Source organism: Elephantulus edwardii, unplaced genomic scaffold, assembly GCF_000299155.1.
Source record: "Elephantulus edwardii isolate Elephantulus edwardi_28Jun2011 unplaced genomic scaffold, EleEdw1.0 scaffold00111, whole genome shotgun sequence".
Classification (NCBI taxonomy): domain Eukaryota; kingdom Metazoa; phylum Chordata; class Mammalia; order Macroscelidea; family Macroscelididae; genus Elephantulus; species Elephantulus edwardii.
This window is the reverse complement of record NW_006399861.1, coordinates 11,544,701-11,562,935: the sequence shown is the minus strand read 5'-3', so window position 1 is coordinate 11,562,935 and position 18,235 is coordinate 11,544,701. Positions and strand designations below refer to the sequence as shown.

Sequence of the window (18,235 nt, the reverse complement as noted above, 5' to 3'; positions counted from 1 at the left end):
GGGACGGGTCCTTGGAGAGGGACATCATGCTTGGAAGGGTGGAGGGACAGCGCAGGAGGGGAAGACCCTCTATGAGATGGACTGATTCCGTGACTGGGGTAATCGGGATGGGTGTGTCAGAGGCAGTGCGGTTGGCGCAGTATAGAGCAGGGTTTAGGGCTGTTGTGCATAGGGTCTCTATGAGTCGAAAAGGACTCGACGGCACATAACAACAACAACAACAACAATAATCATTTCCTTCATTTTAATTAGAACATAAAAGCCTTTGCATATTCAATGAAGCACAGATAGACATTCTTCTGGTATTCTCTGCTTTCTGCCACGATCCATCTAACATTAGCTATAATATCCCTAGGACCACAACCTTTTCTAAATCCAGCCAGCACATCTGGCAGTTCTCTGTTGACGTATTGCTCCAGTCATTTTTGGATTATTTTCAGAAGAATCTTGCTTACATGTGATATTAATTATATTGATCGATAATTTCCGCACTCTGATGGGTCACCTTTCTTTGGAATGGGGAGAAATATCGATCTTTTCCAGTCAGTTGGCCACCTAGCTGTCCTCCATATTTCTTGGCACAACTTAGTACATCCAGGCAGTGTCTGTTTGTTGAAATATATCAATTGGTATGCTGTCAACTCCTGGAGCCTTGTTTTTTGCCAGTCCTTCAGAGTAACTTGAACTTCCTCCTTCATCACCACAGGCTCTTGCTCATTTGTTATTTCATTAAATTCTTATGTGTCAGCCAATTCCTTCTGATACTGTGACTCTGTGTACTCCTTCCATCTTCTTTTGATACTTCCTGGATCATTTAACATTCTACCCAAAGTATCCTTAAGTATTGCCACCTGTGGCTTGAATTTGTTTTTCAACTCCTTCAGCTTAAGAAATGCTGAGCGGGTTCAGCTCTTTTGATTTTCTGACTCCAGCTTTCTGTACATTTCATTATAGTATCCCTTGCTTTGTCATCCTGAGCTGCCTTTTGAAATTTTCTGTTCAGCTCTTTGGTTTCTTCCTTTAGCTTTGACTTCTTGGTGCTCTAATGCAATATTCAGAGTCTCATCTGACATCCATCTTGGTCTTTTCTTCTTCTTCAGCCTTTGTAATTTTCTTTTGCATCCTTCATGGATGATTTTCTTGATATCCTACCAGAGCTCATTTGGTCTATGCTCATTGGTACTCAAGGTCTCAAAAACCTGTTCCTAAGATGGTTTTGAAATTCTAGTGGGACAGACTTAGGGTCAAATTTTGGTTCCCGTGGACTTGATTTAATTTTCCTCAACTTCAACTTGAACTTGCATATGAGAAGTTGGTGGTCTGTCCCACAATCAGCACCCGGCCTGGTTTTCACAGCTGGTATTGAGCTTCTCCAGCTAGTCTTTCCACAAATGCAATTGATTTGATTCCTATGTATACCATCAGGTGAAATCCATGTGTATAGCTTGTATTTATGTTTCTTTAAAAGGTATTTGCAAACAATTTGCTTTGAATGTACAGAATTCTATCATTCTATCTCCAGCCTCATTTCTCTCACCGAGCATGGTTCAAAATCAAGAAAGGGGTTCATCAGGGATGTATTTTGTCTCCATACCTTCTCAATCTGCATTCAAAACAGATCATTCGAGATGTTGGTCTGTACGAGGAGGAAGGTGACATCAGGATTGATGTAAGAGTCATCAATAACCTGCGTTATGCAGATGGCACAACCCTGCTGTCTGAAACTTAGGAAGACATGAAGCACTTGCTGCAGAAGGTCAAGAACTGCAGCCTTCTATATGGATTGAAACTCAACATCAAGAAAACAAATATTCTCACAACTGGGCCAATTGGCAGCATCAGTATGGATGGTGAAGAGATTGAGATAGTTAACAGTTTTAGTTTACTTGGTTCCACAGTCAACACTCTTGGTAACAGCAGCTAGGAAATCAAGAGACAAATTACATTGGGAAAGTCAGCTGTGAGGGACCTCTCAAGAGTGCTGAGGAGCAACGATGTCAGGCTGGAGAATAAGGTGTGCCTAATCCAGGCTATAGTCTTTGTAATTACATGCTATGAATTGGAGAATTGGACAGCGATTAGGGATAATCGAAAGAGAATTGATGCCTTGGGGCTGTGATGCTGGAGAGGAGTGCTGAATATACCATGGATTGCTAGGAGAACAAACAGGTTTGTCCTAGAGAACTTGAAGCCAAAATGTTCCTTGGAGTCAAGGATTCTGACATATTTTGGGCATGTTGTAAGGAGGAACTAGAGGGACATCATATTTGGGAAAGTGGAGAGATGGCACAGGAGAGGAAGACCCTCAATGAGATGCATCAATTCTGTGATTGGGGTGGTGGGAATGAGTGTGTCAGAGACGGCAAGGTTGACACAGAATAGAACGGCATTTAGGGCTCTTGTACACAGGGTCACTATGAGTCACAAGCGACTCACTAGCACATAACAACAACAATTTTAATTGTGATTTTAACAGAAGTTTACGTAAAAGCTGCATTTTTATTCAGTCATTGTTGCACAATTTCCTCCCTCCTTCCTCCTCCTTCATTTCTCCCCCTCCCCCAGTCTTTTTGCAATGTACCTCTTATTCTGAGCTGTTGTCTTACATATAATGACTAATCATATATTTCTTTTAAACAGTTTTTACTTCATCTGTTCCAAAACAGTGCTCATTATCTAACCACTCTTTTCCTTTTCTCCCAACCCCCTGTCTCAGTCCTGCTTTATAACAATGGTGCTATGCAGTATGTTTTTAGATTTATAATAAAAACAAAAAACATTGCAGTGGAGTCATAAAAGCCTCATAGCTGACCCTCCAGCTGATTTTCAGAGGCTGTAAAGAGCATCAGAGGAGATTTTCCATCTTTCTCTGATGGAGAAGCTGGTGGGTAATAACCACTCACATTGGTGTGGGCAGCAGAACCCCCTACCAACTACATTGCATTTTGTAGAAAGTACAGAGATTCTATTTAGCCCTTCCAGCCCTGCACACTCTTTGGCAGTGTTCTAAGTGAAGCAGAGAGGCCAAGGACAGTCTCAGGAAGGAGTGCTGGCTCTGGATATCTTGTTCAGGGAGCCATAGGGGAGAGGGGTATTAAGGGGCAAAACCCGGAATTGAGGGTGGATGTAGGATGCTGGCACTCACCCACTAGGATGTTGAGCCTGAGTCCTCTGTGCGTGTTATACAACCACACCCTCCCCCTCCCAAGAGTCCCAGTAGGGATCTCAGGGACATGACAACTCCCTTACCTGCCTTCTGGACATCTCTTTTCCAGGTCAGAGTGCAGTTACAGCTCAAATCCCCTGTGAAGACCATCGAGGACTTCCTCCGCAAATTTACACCCAGCCGCCTAGCCTTGGGCTCCAGCGGTGTTGGGAATCTGGCCACCAACAGATCAACCCACAAGTCAGGTTCTAGCTTCTTATCCTTCCTGTCAAATGACAGTTCCCTGATCCAGCTGGAGGAGGAGCTGGACCCACCTACACCTACTGTCACCGAATGTGACTTGCATGGTGAGGTAGCTGAAGGTTATGTGCTCAGTAGCCAGAAGGAGATAGAGCTGCGATATGAGGCGGAGAGCCCAGATGAAGCGGCGCTAGTGTATGCAGCGCGTGCCTACAATTGTGTCCTTGTGGACCGCCTGCAAGATCGCGTGTCAGTAGAGCTGCCGCACCTAGGCAGGCTTACCTTCGAGCTGTTACACACGTTGGGCTTCGACTCCATCCGCAAGAGGATGTCAGTAGTCATCCGAAACCCTCTAACCGATGAGATCACTGTTTATACCAAAGGTGCTGACTCTGCAGTCATGGACCATCTACTGCCCTGCATCTCAGGTACCTCTCTGTGAGGCTACACCCTTCCGGGAGCCCCACTGGTTCTTTCCTAGTGGGGAAGGGCAGTCAGAATCAACTGGAAAGGAGTTTGGTTTGGGTTTGTCACACATACAGAGGCCTTCCAAAGGAAGGCCTCTCCATCTACGGCAAAAAAAAAAAAACCCTAACACGTGAGGTGCATGTCAGAGGAAAGTTGGTTCATAAATCGTTTTATAAATCGGAATCTGGTGGGGATGCCTGACTTATCTGCATCACAATATCCTCTTTCGAAGGGTTGGAACCAGGAAACATTGGAGAACCACTCCACTGTTGAGAGCCCAACCCAGAACATGTCAAATAGGGGTTAAATATAAGCAATGAAGGTTAAGAAATCCCACCAGAATTTCCTTTCTGCCCTGTGATTTCCTGAACCTCAAAGCTTCCAGGCTCATGCTCTGATATTCAGCTTATTTGTAACACTATTTCCAGCCAAAGTGGCAATCTGGGAGTATCTGAACTTGAACTGGAGGCTTGGCTTCAGGCAGAGAAGCTCCAGGTGAGTTTCATCTACACACTAGAGTATCATGTAACTTGGGATTGAAATTTGGTAGTTTAAAACCACTGAAGAGTCAACATCTCCTTCTAGCTACAAATACTTGAGACACAAGGGCTAATCTCTGTGTGTCTGCACTCGTAAAGTGGGACTGGTACCTCTCTCACTCTTTACTGGGCAGACAGGAGGACTGAATACACATCCCACCTCTAGAAAGAGAAGTGTGGATGGTGGTGGGCAATGCTAACAGACATTTGATGGCCCTTTGAATTGCAGCTACCTGCCACTCTAGTGTGGTCAATAAGTAGCCACCCAATTTTCTATATTATGGGATCAGCTCAACCCAGTGTGGAAATTCAGGCAATGTATAGGCTTTACCTAAGTTCTAAAATAGCCTATAATCTCAGCACATCATTTCTAGCACATAAAGTTAAGACTATTCAGCTTTAGGAAAGCCCTTGGAGGATAGTTGCAAAGGCAGTTAAGGTAAGTTGGCAAATTTTTCTCTGAAAATAGTCTAAGAAGACTCCTCTGTCACTGACTTCATGGAGGGCAGAATTTCCCTTTGCAACTCGGCTGCAGTTGCTCCTCGAGTGAAGTTTTAAAACCAATTATGCATTTCAAGGTGTTTTATCCTAAAATTCTATTTTGTTTTCATTTGTACAAAAGAAAAGCATTATGGCCATTATTTCATGGTGGTCATGCTACTGCAAACAATTCCAGTTGTCCTAACCAACCACAAAAAGCAAACTAGAACTGCTGCAGTTGTCCTATGACTGACTCACAGGGTTGCTCTGAGTGTCAGGGCAGAACTATGTTACTTTGTGTTTAAAATGACCGATTTTTCAGAAATACATCAACAAGACTTTGTTACGAAGCTCCTTAAGGTGAATGTGAACTGCCTACTTTTCAGTTAGCAAATGCTCTAACTTCTGTACACCTAAAGACTCAGCCTGAGTTTCAGTCCTCAGTCATACATTAAAGGCAATAAGATGGACCCCTGACTTTCTTGCTTTACCCTTTCGCACAGCAAACTATACAGTAAAAGGCAAAACCAATGAAAGGGCATCTACTCACACACTCTGGAAAGGACACAGGAACCACCAAGTGCACTACGGCAATGGGCAACACTTACTTTTCTGAGAAACGCATTGATTTTGCTTGTCTTTTGAGTGAAACTTTACAGAACAACTGGTTTTCCATTCAATCATTCCTAGACATTTTTTTAAACGTCATTAAAACACATTGAAATATTATTCTTTCAACTTTCCTGGCATTGTTTTCTTTCATCCTTCTATCTTTTCTCTTCTTGCCTTGTGAGCATTCTCCCTAGGCAAATTCGATGTTATTGTTTACTTTACCATGTCTACCATTTGGTTGAACGTTGAACTATTGCCATGAGTTTAGTTCCAGATGCAAAAGTTTTCTTGGACCCGATTCTTGAGGGTGCTACCAGTCTCTATTTTACAAACAAACACTTTTTTGTGACTTTGAATTTTGTTCCCCATGGTTCTCCTGGTCTATCCAGGACCATTTACTATAATCTCTCATAACTATCAGCAGTGATTGTCAGATGCCTTCCCTTTCTTCTAGTCTCAGAGTAGGGGAGGGTGAAGTTCATTTGGTCCTTTGGAATAATTGTTTCATTGTTTCTTTTCTTTTTTCCCTTTTCTACTAATTTATTTACAAAATTGGAATACATTGTTTTCAATAACAAATTCCTTCCATTTCCCTCAACCCCCCCCATCAACTTGTACAACCCGATGATCAATCCCCCCTCCTCCTGCACAGCCTTGTTCCTCTGCTTCCAACCCCTCCAATCCTTCTTAGATCCTTATATTCATTATACAATAATGGTTTTATACAATATTTCTCTTTGTGGGACAGAGTTAGTTCACTCAGCATAATGCTCTCCAGTACCTCCCAACTTAGGTAATAATTTACAAAATCATTGCTCCTGCATTCTGCATAGTATTCCACTGTGTGAAAGTACCATAATTTCTCAATCCATTCATTTGTGGTTGGACATTTGAGCTGTTTCCATGTTCTTGCTATGGTGAATAATGCTGCTACAAACATATGTGTACAAGTTTCAGTTTGTATCTCACATTCTCATTTTCTCAGGGTATATTCTAGGTAGTGGAATAGCTTGGTCATATGGAATTTCTATGTTCAGCTTTATGAGGAAGTGTCAAACTGCCTTCCAAAATGATTGTATCGTTTTACAATCCCACTAACAATGTATAAGAGTTCCTTTCTTGCCACATCCTCTCCAACATCTATTACTTGCTGCCCTTTTAAACTTTGCCACTGTTACTGGAGGGAGATAGTACCTCATTGTGGTTTTGATTTGCATCTCTCTTATTGCCAGTGACTTGGAAAATTTCTTCATGTGTCTGTTTGCATTCGAATATTTTCCTCTGTGAAAATTCTTTCCTTGTCTTTTTCCCATACTGTAATTGAGTTATCAGTGTTTTTCTTGGGAAGGCACAGGAGTATTCTGTAAACAATTGTTATAAGACTCTTGTACAACGACAGACACCTAGACCAACGGAACAGAATTAAGAACTCAGAAATAGACCCAGCTATCAATGGCCAACTGATATTCGACAAGGAAATTAAAGCTATCAAATGAGGAAATGATAACCTCTTCAACAAATGGTGCTGGCAAAACTGGGCTTCCACCTGCAAAAATCTGAAACAGGATCCACATCTCACACCATACACAGAAATCAACTCAAGGTGGATCAGAGACCTGGGAGTAAAGCCCAAAGCCATTATGTTCATAAGAGACAAATTGGAATCAAGCTTAGAATCGCTAATCCAAGATATAAAGAGACTACCAAATACAACCAGAAATGCACAATCTAATGACGATAAAATTGATGCATGGGACCTTCGAAATATTAAATCGATGTGAGCATCAAAAACTTTTTCCAACAGAGAGAAAGGAAAACCTACAGACTGGGAACAAACATTTGATAATATCATTGTTTCTTTTGTTATTTTTGCTCTTACTTGTTCCTGAAAGGGGAAGAACACTAAATGACTGTTCATGAACTTTTAAAACTCCAGTATCTACTCACCAAAGTAGAACATAAACTTTGGAGATTATGTTAGGTTAATTGGATTTGATATCCCCCAAAAGTAAGATCTGGAGGCTTTAGGATTAGCAACTCATTGCCTGTGATCATTCAGTTATGATTAAGTTTACATTACTTTGCCTATTGGTTTTACCGTATATGAGGTATATCTTATACAAATATACATATTTCAGAACCATCTGGAAAACTTATGCATGATGATGAGTTTAATCACTTTCATGTGTCCATATATCTTTTTCTGTCTACTTTTGTATGTTGCTGTCGTTATGTGCCATCGAGTTGCTTGCAACTCATAGCAACTCTATGTACAGCAGTTCTGAACCATGCTCTATCATGAGCCAACTTTATGGCCTCTGACACACCTACCCCCCCAACCCTAGTCACTGAGTCAGTCCATCTCTCTGAGGGTCTTCCTCTCTTGCATTGTTCCTCTAACTTCCCAAGCTTGAGGTCCCTCTCCAAGGACTGGTCACTTCTTTCAACATACCCAAAGTATGTCAGATGAAGCTTCAGAATCCTTGCTTCCAAGGAGCAGCCTGGTTTCATTCTCTCCAGGAAGAACTTGTTTCTTCTCCTAGTTGTTGTTGTTGATGCTGTTGATTGCCCTCGAGTCAAGCATGACTTATGGCAACCCTATGAACCCTTTCTATAACTATCATTCTCCTAATAGTCCATGGTATGTTCAGTATTCTTCTCCATAATATCAATTCCCTGTCACCCCTCGTTATAGTCCAGCTTTCTGATGCATTGCAAGTAATTGTGAAGATTATGGCCTGAATCAGGCTAACCTTAGTCCCAAGACTGACATCATTGTTCTTTAGTACTCTGGAGAGGTCCCTGACAGCAGACTTTCCCAATGCAATTCATCTTTTATTTCCTGTCTGCTGGTACCAAGAGTGTTGATTGTGGAGCCAAGCAAACTAAAGCTGTTAACAATCTCAATCTCTTTACAGTCCATCATGACGCTCCATATGACCCAGTGGTGAGTCATTGTTTTCTTGATGTTGAGTTTTGATACATATTTAAGGCTTCAGTCCATGACCTTCTGCAGCAAATGTCTTGAGTCCTTCTCAGTTTTGGCAAGCGAGGTTATGTCATCTGCATAACGTAGATTGTTGATAAGTCCTCCTCCAATCTTGATGCCACATTTATCCTCATAGAGCACAGCCTCCTGGATAATCTCTTCCAAAAACAGATTGAAAAGGTATGGAGATAGGACACATTCCTATCCCTATCACCCTTGCCGATTTTCAATCATGCAATGTTTCCTTGCTCTGTTCTGATGACTGCCTCCTGGTCCAAGTATAGATAGGTTTTGCATAAGCACAATTAAGTGTTATGGGATTCCCATTCTACTATTACCCACAGTTTGTTTGTGATCCAGACAGTCAAATGCCTTTAATAGTCAATGAAAAACAGATGTTTCTGTTGTACTCTCTGCTTTCAGTCAAGATCCAGCTGACATTAGCTATAATATCCCTAGTACTACAACCTCTTCTAAACCCAGCCTGTACATCTGACAGTTCTCTGTTAATGTGCTGTTGCAGTCATTTTTTGCATAATTTTCAGCAGAATCCTATTTGCATGTGATATTAATGTTATTATTTGATAATTTTCACACTCTATCAGGTCACCTTTCTTAGGAATAGGAACAAATATGGATCTCTTCCAGTCAGTTGGCCAGGTCTTTGTCCTCCAGACTTCTTGGAACAACTTGGTGAATGTGTACAGGGTAGAATCTGTTTGTTGAAATATGTCAGTTGGTATGCCATCAATTCCTGGGGTCTTGTTTTTTGCCAATTCTGTCAGAGCAGCTTGAACTTCTTCCTTCATCACCACAGGCTCATATATGTTTCATCAAATTATTCTGTGTCAGCCAACTCTTTTTTGGTATAGTGACTCTGTATACTCCTTCTGTCCTCTTTTAATATTCCTGGATCATTTAATATTCTCCCCTAAGTATCCTTAAGTATTATTGCCACTTGAGCCTTGAATTTGCTCTTCAGTTTCTTTAGCTTAAATGCTGAGCAATTTCAGCCTTTTTTATTTTCAGACTCCAGCTCTTTGCACATTGCATTATATTTGTAAATCAATATTTGTTATTACTTATAGTGCTTAATTATGCATGTGTTATTTGTCTTTTATAACTGAATCTTTTAGATCCTTCTCTGTGTCTTCCATTTTTCTGTTGACACTGTGCTAATCACTCCCTTATGATTTATTGTCTTTCTCTTTACTCAGCATAATAAGTGACTCTAATCTCTGTGCTGATTTTTCCTCTTCTCTCCCTCCCATTTCATTCTTGGTAAACATACAGGAATATTTCTTTCCATATGTAAGCCTTTCTTCAACTTTTTATAATAGTGGCCTGAAACAGTATTTTCCTTTTAGGAACTAACACTTCAATAAGTGAAATGTCTTGCAGATTTATCCATTTAACAATGTGTTGTGGATTCTTTATTATTCTTTAATTCTGTACAATATTTGATGATTCTATTATGTGTATGTAGTATAATCGGTTTATCCATTCAGCTACTGATGAGTACTTGGGTTGTTTGTGTATCTTTGCCATTCTAAATAATGGATATGCCTATATCTGTTCATGTTGCATCTTTTTTAATATGTAATTTTTATTGTGATTTTAATAAAAGTTTATAGAATTTGGTTTTCTATTCATTCATTGTTTCATGTTTTTCTTTCTAACCCTCCCCCCAGATTGCTTTTCTCTTAAAAAAAATTCATTCTTTGTTGCACAATTTCCTCCCTAACCCTACACTCCCCCCCATCCCCACTTTGACATACACCTCTTATTCTGGACTGTTGTCATGCTAATAATTACTAAACATACATTCCTTTTAAAGATTTTTCCCCCTCATCTGTTCCAATGCAGTGTTCATTATTTATTCCCTCTTTTTTTCGTTTCCGCCTAACCTCCATGTCAGTCCTGTTTAATAACAGTGGTATTATGCAGTATTTGTCCTTTTGTAATAATTTCCTCCAGGGTCACCCATTTTGTATCATATTTTATGAGTTCCTTGTTCTTCAGGACTGTATAGTATTCCATTGTGTGAAAACACCACAGCTTCTTTATCGTGTGTGTGTGTGTGTGTACGTGAATGTGTGTGCTTGGCTATTTATTTTTCATTTTTTAACATAGAAAATGTTTGGTTTTTTTTTTAATTGTTGCACATTTTCTTTCCACCTCCTTTGTCCCTCCCTCAATCCTCCTTGCAATACACCCCTTGTTCCAAAGTGTTGTTATACATATAATGCTTAATCATATGTTCCTTTCAAATCATATTTTTTCTCATCACATTTAATGCACTTTTCATTGTCTATCCACTTTTTTCCCATTCTCTCTCCAACTCTCCCATATATGTCCTATTTTATAACAACAGTGTTATGAAGTATTTGTCCTTTTGTTACTGAGATATTTCCTCAGCGTATGGATACTTGGGTTGCTTCCATCTCTTTGCTATTGTGAACAATGCAGCAATAAACATGGGTATGCATATACCTGTTTGGATGGCAGGTCTGGTTTCTTTATTCCAGTAGTGGAATTGTTCAGTTAAATAGTATTTCTATTTCCAACTTTTTTAAAATTAATTTTATGGTTGTTTACAGAGACTTAGGGTTTCCAGTCATTCATTGATGCACCTATTTCCAACTCTTTGAGAAAGTACCATACAGTCTTCCATAGTGGCTGCACCATTTTACACTTCTACCAACAGTAAGGGTTCCAATTTCTCAATAACCTCACCAGGATTTCTTGTTTGCTTCTCTGTTGAACTTTGCTATTATAACTGGGGTGAGATGATAACTCATAGTTGTTTTGATTTACATGTCTCTTAGAGGTAGGGATTTTGAACATTTCCTCATGTGTTTGTTCACCATCTGAATGTCTTCTTTGGTGAAATGTCTGTTCATATCCTGTGCCCATTTTATGACTGGGTTGTTTACTTTTATCTTGCTGAGGTGCTGGAGCATTCTATAAAGTTTAGATATGAATCCCTTATCAGACATGTCATTACCATTTTTTTCCTTAGTCTCTGGCTTTCCTTTTTACCCTGTTGGAAAAAAATTTTATGTGGATAGGGATTTGATTTTTAGTAGGTCCAAGTCATCTATTTTATTCTCTGCTTGTTGTAGATTTTTCATTCTGCTTGGAAGACAGTTCTTGTTGTAGATTAGGGCTTTCAGAGTTCCTCCAAGCTTTTACCTGATGAAGTTTAGTCTTTGGTTTTACTCCTAGATCCTTGATCCACTTTGAGTTGGGTTTTGTGTATGGTATGAGGTTGAGTCTTGCTTAAATCTTCTACATAGTTTTCCAATTTTGCCAACACCATTTGTTAAAGAAGCTTTAGTTTCCCCCCTTAGCTGATTTTATCTCCTTGTCAAAAATCAATTGGCCAAGCTTAGATGAACTGATTTTTGGGTTCTTAATTCTATTCCAGTGATCTGTCTTGAACACTACAGCTGTGTACTAGGATTTGAGATAAGGGATTGAGATGCCTACTACTTTGTTTCCCTTTTCCAGGATTACTTTGCTTATTCGGGGTCTCTTTCAATTCCAGATGAAATTGGATATTACTTTTTTCCAACTCATTGAAGAATGGAATTAGTATTTGTACTGGGATTCAATGGAACTTGTAGATTGTCTTTGGTAGAATTGTCATTGTCACAATATTAAGTCTTCCTATCCATGAGCATGACATATCCTTCCATTTCTCTGGGTCTCTTTTTGTTTCTTGTAGTAATGTTTTATAATTTTCTTTGAATAGGTTTTTTGTGTTTCTAGAATTACTCCTACTATTTAATCTTGTGGTTAGCTGTTGTGATGGGTACAGTTTTTTTAGCTCAAGTTCTGTATTCTCTTTGTCACTGTAGAGAAATCCAATTGATTTTTGTACGTTAATCTTGTATCCTGCCACTTTGCTGAATTGGTCAACTATGGCTGGTAGTTTTCTCACTGGATCTTTAAGGTTTTCTAAATATATTATCATATCATCTGCATAAAAAGATAATTTTACCTCCTCTTTTCCAAATTGGGTACCCCTTATTTCCTTCTCTTGTCTTATTGCTATAGATAAGAATGTGGCATCAAGATTGGAGGAAGACTCATCAACATCCTACAATATGCAGATAACACATCCTTTCTTGCTGAAACTGAAAAAGACCTGAAGCACTTGCTGCAGAAGGTCAAGGACCATAATATTCAATACAGATTGAAGCTTAACAACAGAAAAACAAAGATTCTCACCACTGGGCCAATTGGCAGCACCATGACTGATGGAGAAGAGATAGAAGTTGTTAACAATTACAGCTTGCTTGGTTCCACAATCAATATTTTTAACACCAGCAGTCAGGAAATCCAAAGATGAATTGTACTGGGAAAAGCTGCTGTCAGGGACCTCTCCAAAGTGTTGAAAAGCAACAGTGTCAGTCTAGAGACTAAGATGTGCCTAATCCAGGCCATGGTCTTTGCAAATGCTTATTATGCTTCAGAGAGCTGAGCAATGACTAAGGATGACAGAAGAAGAATCGATGCCTTCTAGTTGTAGTGCTGGAGATGAGCTTTTACATACCAGGGACTGCCAAGAAAATACATGGTTATGTCTTAGACAAGGTGAAACCAAGTTTCTCCTTGGAGGCTAAGATTTTGAAGCTCTGTCTCACATAATTTTAGCACGTGATCAGGGGAGACCAATCCTTGAAGAAGGGCATCATGCTCAGAAGGGTGGAGGAACAGTGCAGGAGAGGAAAACCTAGGATGAGATGGGTTGATATAGTAACTGGGTCAATGGGTGTTGGTGTGTTGACATCAGTGAGACTGGCTCAGGATAGGGAAGGATTCAGAGCTACTGTACATAGGGTCACTATGGGTCACAGACAACCCGATGGCACATAACAACAACAAGACTTCCAATACAATCTTGAATAACAGAGTTGATAGTGGACATCCTTGCATAGTTCCTGTTCTCAAAGGGAATACTTTTCTCCATTGACAACCATGTTAGCTCTTTGTTCGTGCATATGCTTTTTTACTATGTTGAGGAAATTTCTCTCTATTCTTATTTTGTTGAGTGTTTCAATCAGGAAATGGTGCTAGATTTTGTCAAAGGCCTTTTCTGCATCAACTGATAGGATCATGTGGTTTTGTGCTTTGCTTTGTTAATATGGTGAATTACACTGATTGTTTTTTTTTATGTTGAACCATGGTTTCATACTCGTTATGAGTCCTACCTTATCATGGTTATTTTTTTGATGTTCTGTTGGCCATGATTTTCAGGAGTTTTGCATCTATGTTCATGAATGATATTGGTCTATCATTTCCTATTTTAGTGGTGTCTTTAACTGAGTTTGGTATTAAGGATATGTTTGCTTCATAGAATGACTCTGGAAAAAATTAATCTTTTTCTATTTTCTAAAATATTTTATATAGAATTTATTAAAATGCTTCTCTGAATGTTTGATAAAATTCACTTGTAAAACCATTGATCCTGCGCTTTTTTGTGGTTCTTGGAAGTTGTTTTATTACCTATTTAATTTCTTCTTTTGTAATGGGTCTGTTCAGGTGTTCTATTTCATAAATCTGTGTCAGTTGAGGTGAGTTGTGAGTTTCTAAGTATTTGTACATTTCCTTTAGGTTTTCATATTTTTTTGAGTACAGTTTTTCATAATATTCTGTTGTTAATCTTTTTATTTTAATTAGTTCTGTTATGACATTTCCCGTTTCATCTTGTATTCAGAATATTTATGTCTTAGTTTTGCTTGTGATTTGTTGATTTTATTGACTTTTTCAAAAAACTGACTGGTTTTGTTGATGGTTTCAATAGTTTTTATGTTTTCTATGTCATCTATTTCTGCACTAATTTTTGCAATTTCAGGTTTATTTAGAGGATGTCATTTTTTCTTGCTTTTTTTTTAATTTGCTGGAGATGTTGGTTAAAGAATCAATTACCAGGAGCCTAGGGACGCAGGCACAGAGCAAAGACACCAGCGCAGAGCAGTGATGTGGGTGCAGACAAGCGATGTGGGCAGTCTGATGTGCTGAGGACCAGTGACATGGCAGCTTAACATCTGTGAACGGACCAGCAGCAACAAACTCCGGAGGCGCCCAAGCCCTGAGACATACCCCCATGCCCCCACCCCTGCCACAGCACCATGCACAAGTGCCCTGACCCCCACCACAGTCATGCACCCCCATACCCCCAGCAGTGGTGCCATTAGAGAGTCCTTCATGCCACACAGAGACCAACCAACAGGTATCAACAGTAGGATTTTGAATCAGAACTTTTGTTGAAGCAATTCTTTTCAGAGCTACAGGAACATAAAGCCACACTGTTGATCCAGCCATCACCCTAAGCCATCAGCCAAGCTGTTGTGGGACTGATCTGGCAAGATAAAGGCCTTTAGGATCCTGACTGGGTTTTTTGGGGCACCACAGATTGCCTGGGAGAGTACCTAAGAGTGAGCCCACTGGTGGGAATTTGAATGACCTCTCTTGGACCACACTGATTGCTCAGGAATGAGCAGGCCAGTGATAATTTTTTCTGAACTTTTGTGGACACTGTAGACTAGCCAGAGAAGTGAGTGGATCAGTAGGAATTTGACTGTGACTTTTTGGGTCCTGTTGGACCCAGGACTCTGTTTGGGCAGTGGACGCTATGAGAGAACACCTGCATAAGTGCCACTGGGCAGGGACTGCTGAGTGCAAACCACTAGGTGGGAGATGGACAGCTGGAATTTGAATAGGGACCCCAATTGTGAGCACACCCAGACAGCTGAGGTCTGAGTGAGGTCCCACAAGTGGTTGACCTACCATTGTGATCATCCCAACCCCATGCCAATCCCACCCCAATTGACTCCACACCTGTGCCTACCCATCTGGTTAATCAACTGTTCATTTATCCAGAGCACCTTGAACTGTCTTACCTACAAAAGGCTGCTCTCACAGGCTCTAAACTGACATTGCCCTGGAGTCATAAGTTCGGAGAAAAACGCAAATGGGGTAGCTGCCCAGCTGATCTCTAGAGCATTGTCTTCAGATCAAGGACATATCAATGTCTAAAAGAAAACAAGCTATTCCACACACTACACAAGTGCAAGCAAGGTGTCACCCCTCCCCTAAAGGGTGACACAGTATCAATGGATTTCCTGGTGCCAAAAAGTCTGGTGGAACTTTCTGATATAGAATTTAAAACAACAATGATTGAATATTTTCAGTGGATGAAAGACAAACTTGAAAAATTACAGGATACTACAAGCAAAAACAAGGAGGAGCTCAATTTAAAAAAAAAACAATACAGAACAATGTAGAGAAAACAAATGACATATTAGTGGCCCTGGAAAAACAAAACACCACGATCCAAAATATGAGGTCCAATATTTCAGATGCTGTCACATGATAGAAGGACACATGAGCCAAGTGGAAGAGATACAGCACAGAACAAGTGAAAGAGAAGACAGAATTGTCACCACTGATCTCCTAGAGCAAAAAGCAGACACAAAAAAGAAGAAAAATTAAGAATAATTTGGGACACCATCAAGAGAAATAACATGCACAGCATTGGAATCCCAGAACAGGAAGAAGGAAGTAAAGGCACGAAAAAAGTTGTGGAAAAATTACTAGAGGAAAACTTCCCAGTCATAATGAAGACTGACAGAATGTATATATTCAAGAAGCTCAGCGAGCACCATATAGAATAGACCCCATAAGAAAAACACCAAGACATATCATAGTTAAATTTGCCAGAACCAAAGATAAGGAGTGAATCCTAAAAACAGCAAGGGAGAAACAAAGAGTAACCTATAAGGGAGAGCAGATAAGATTAAGCTCCAATTTCTCAAAAGAAACCATGCAAGCAAGAAGAGAGTGGAAGGATGTATATCAAACACTCAAAGAACACAACTGTCAACCAAGAATACTGTTCCCAGCAAAATTATCCGTCAAATATGAAGGAGAGATCAAGATATTCCCAGAAAAATCAGAACCTACAAGTTTGTAAAAACAAGACTAGCATTGCAGGAAAGACTAGGAGATGTCCTTCTTACAGAGGTATCACAGAAAACAACATGTACCAAAGTAACTGGTAACAACACCAAAAAGAACTCAGCACAATGATAGCAATAAAATCTTGCCTCTCAAAAATCACACTGAATGTGAATGGTTTAAATGCACCTCTGAAGAGAAAAAGAGTAGCAGGTTGGATAAAAAAAATCCATCAATATGTTGTCTACAAGAAAAATGAAGGTAAAGAAAGACTAAAAATAAAGGGTGGGGGAAATACACTAAGCAAAAGGAAACCAAAAAAAGCAGGAGTAGCAATATTAATCTCTAATAAAATAAATGTCAATGTAAAAACCATCACAAAGGACAAGGAAGGTCACTACATAATACTGAAAGGGTCAATAGAAGAAGAGGACATAACAATAATAAAAATCTATGCACCAAATGAAAGACCTGCAAAATACATAAGATAAACATTAATAAAACTGAAAAAGGAAATAGACAACACTACTAAAGAACTTGGACACTTATATACACCACTCTCAAAAAAAGATAAAAACTACCAGAAAGAAACTCAACGAAGATACTGAAGAATTAAACCACACAATAAACCAACTTGACCTCACAAACTTGATCCACCAAAAAAAAGCACAGTATACTTCGTTCTCCAATGTGTATGGGGTGTTATCCAGAATATATCACATTCTAGTGAACAAGGCAAGTGTCAATAAATTTAAAAACATATATATAATACGAATAATCTTTTCATACCATAATGCTACAAAATTAAAAATTAATAACAAGAAGATAAAGGAGAACAAACCATACATTTGGAAGCTGAACAACACCTTGTTTGAATGTGACTGGGTACTAGAAGAAATAAAAAACGAAATTAAAAAGTTTCTTGAAACTAATGACAATGAAAACACCACTTACCAAAACCTCTGGGAAACAGACAAAGCAGTAATCAGAGGTCAATTTATAGCAATAAGCAAACACATCAAAAGGCAGGAAAAACTGACCACTGACTCTCTAACTTCTCCAACAAATTGAAAAAGAACAGGAAGAAAACCCAACATCCTCTAAAAAAAACTAAAATTATAAAAATTAGAGCAGAAATAAATGAAATAGAAAACAAAAAAAATTGAAACTATCAACAAAACTAGGAGTTGGTCATTTGAAAAGGTCAATAAAATCGACATACCATTAGCAACACTCACAAAAGAAAAGAAAGAGAAGACAAAAATAATCCGAATAAGAGATGAACCAGGCAACATCACAACAGACCCAACTAAAATAAAAAAGCTAACAGCATAGAGAATGCAAAGGACAAGGAAGAATTCAAGATACTAAAGAGCTGAACAGAAGATTCCAAAAGGCAGCACAGAATGACAAAGCAAAATGTGCGAGGAGCTAGAGTCCGAAAATCAAAAGGGATGAACTCGTTCAGCATTTCTTAAGCTCAAGGAACTGGAGAACAAATTCAAGCCTAGAGTTGCTATAATCAAGGATCCTTTAGGTAGAATATTAAATGATCCAGGAGGTATTAACAGAAGATGGAAGGAATATACTGAGTCATTATATCAAAAGGAATTGGCAGTTACAGAAGAACTTAATGAAATAACATTTGAGCAAGAGCCTGTGGTGATGAAGGAAGAATTTCAAGCTGCTTTGAAGGAAATAGCAAAAAATAAGGCCCCAGGAATAGATGGTATACCAATTGACTTATTTCAGCAAACAGATGCTGCCCTGGAT

At 39.3% G+C, this 18,235-nt stretch overlaps 1 protein-coding gene across 1 annotated transcript in view; it reads left to right on the top strand.

Moving 5' to 3' along the window:
• The window catches only part of LOC102848552 (probable phospholipid-transporting ATPase VA-like), a 664,838-nt gene that overhangs the window by 409,398 nt on the left and 237,205 nt on the right, over window positions 1–18,235 (top strand). The window contains 1 exon segment of the mRNA XM_006892177.1: window positions 3,276–3,834. Within this exon segment, the coding sequence (XP_006892239.1) occupies window positions 3,276–3,834 (559 nt within the window).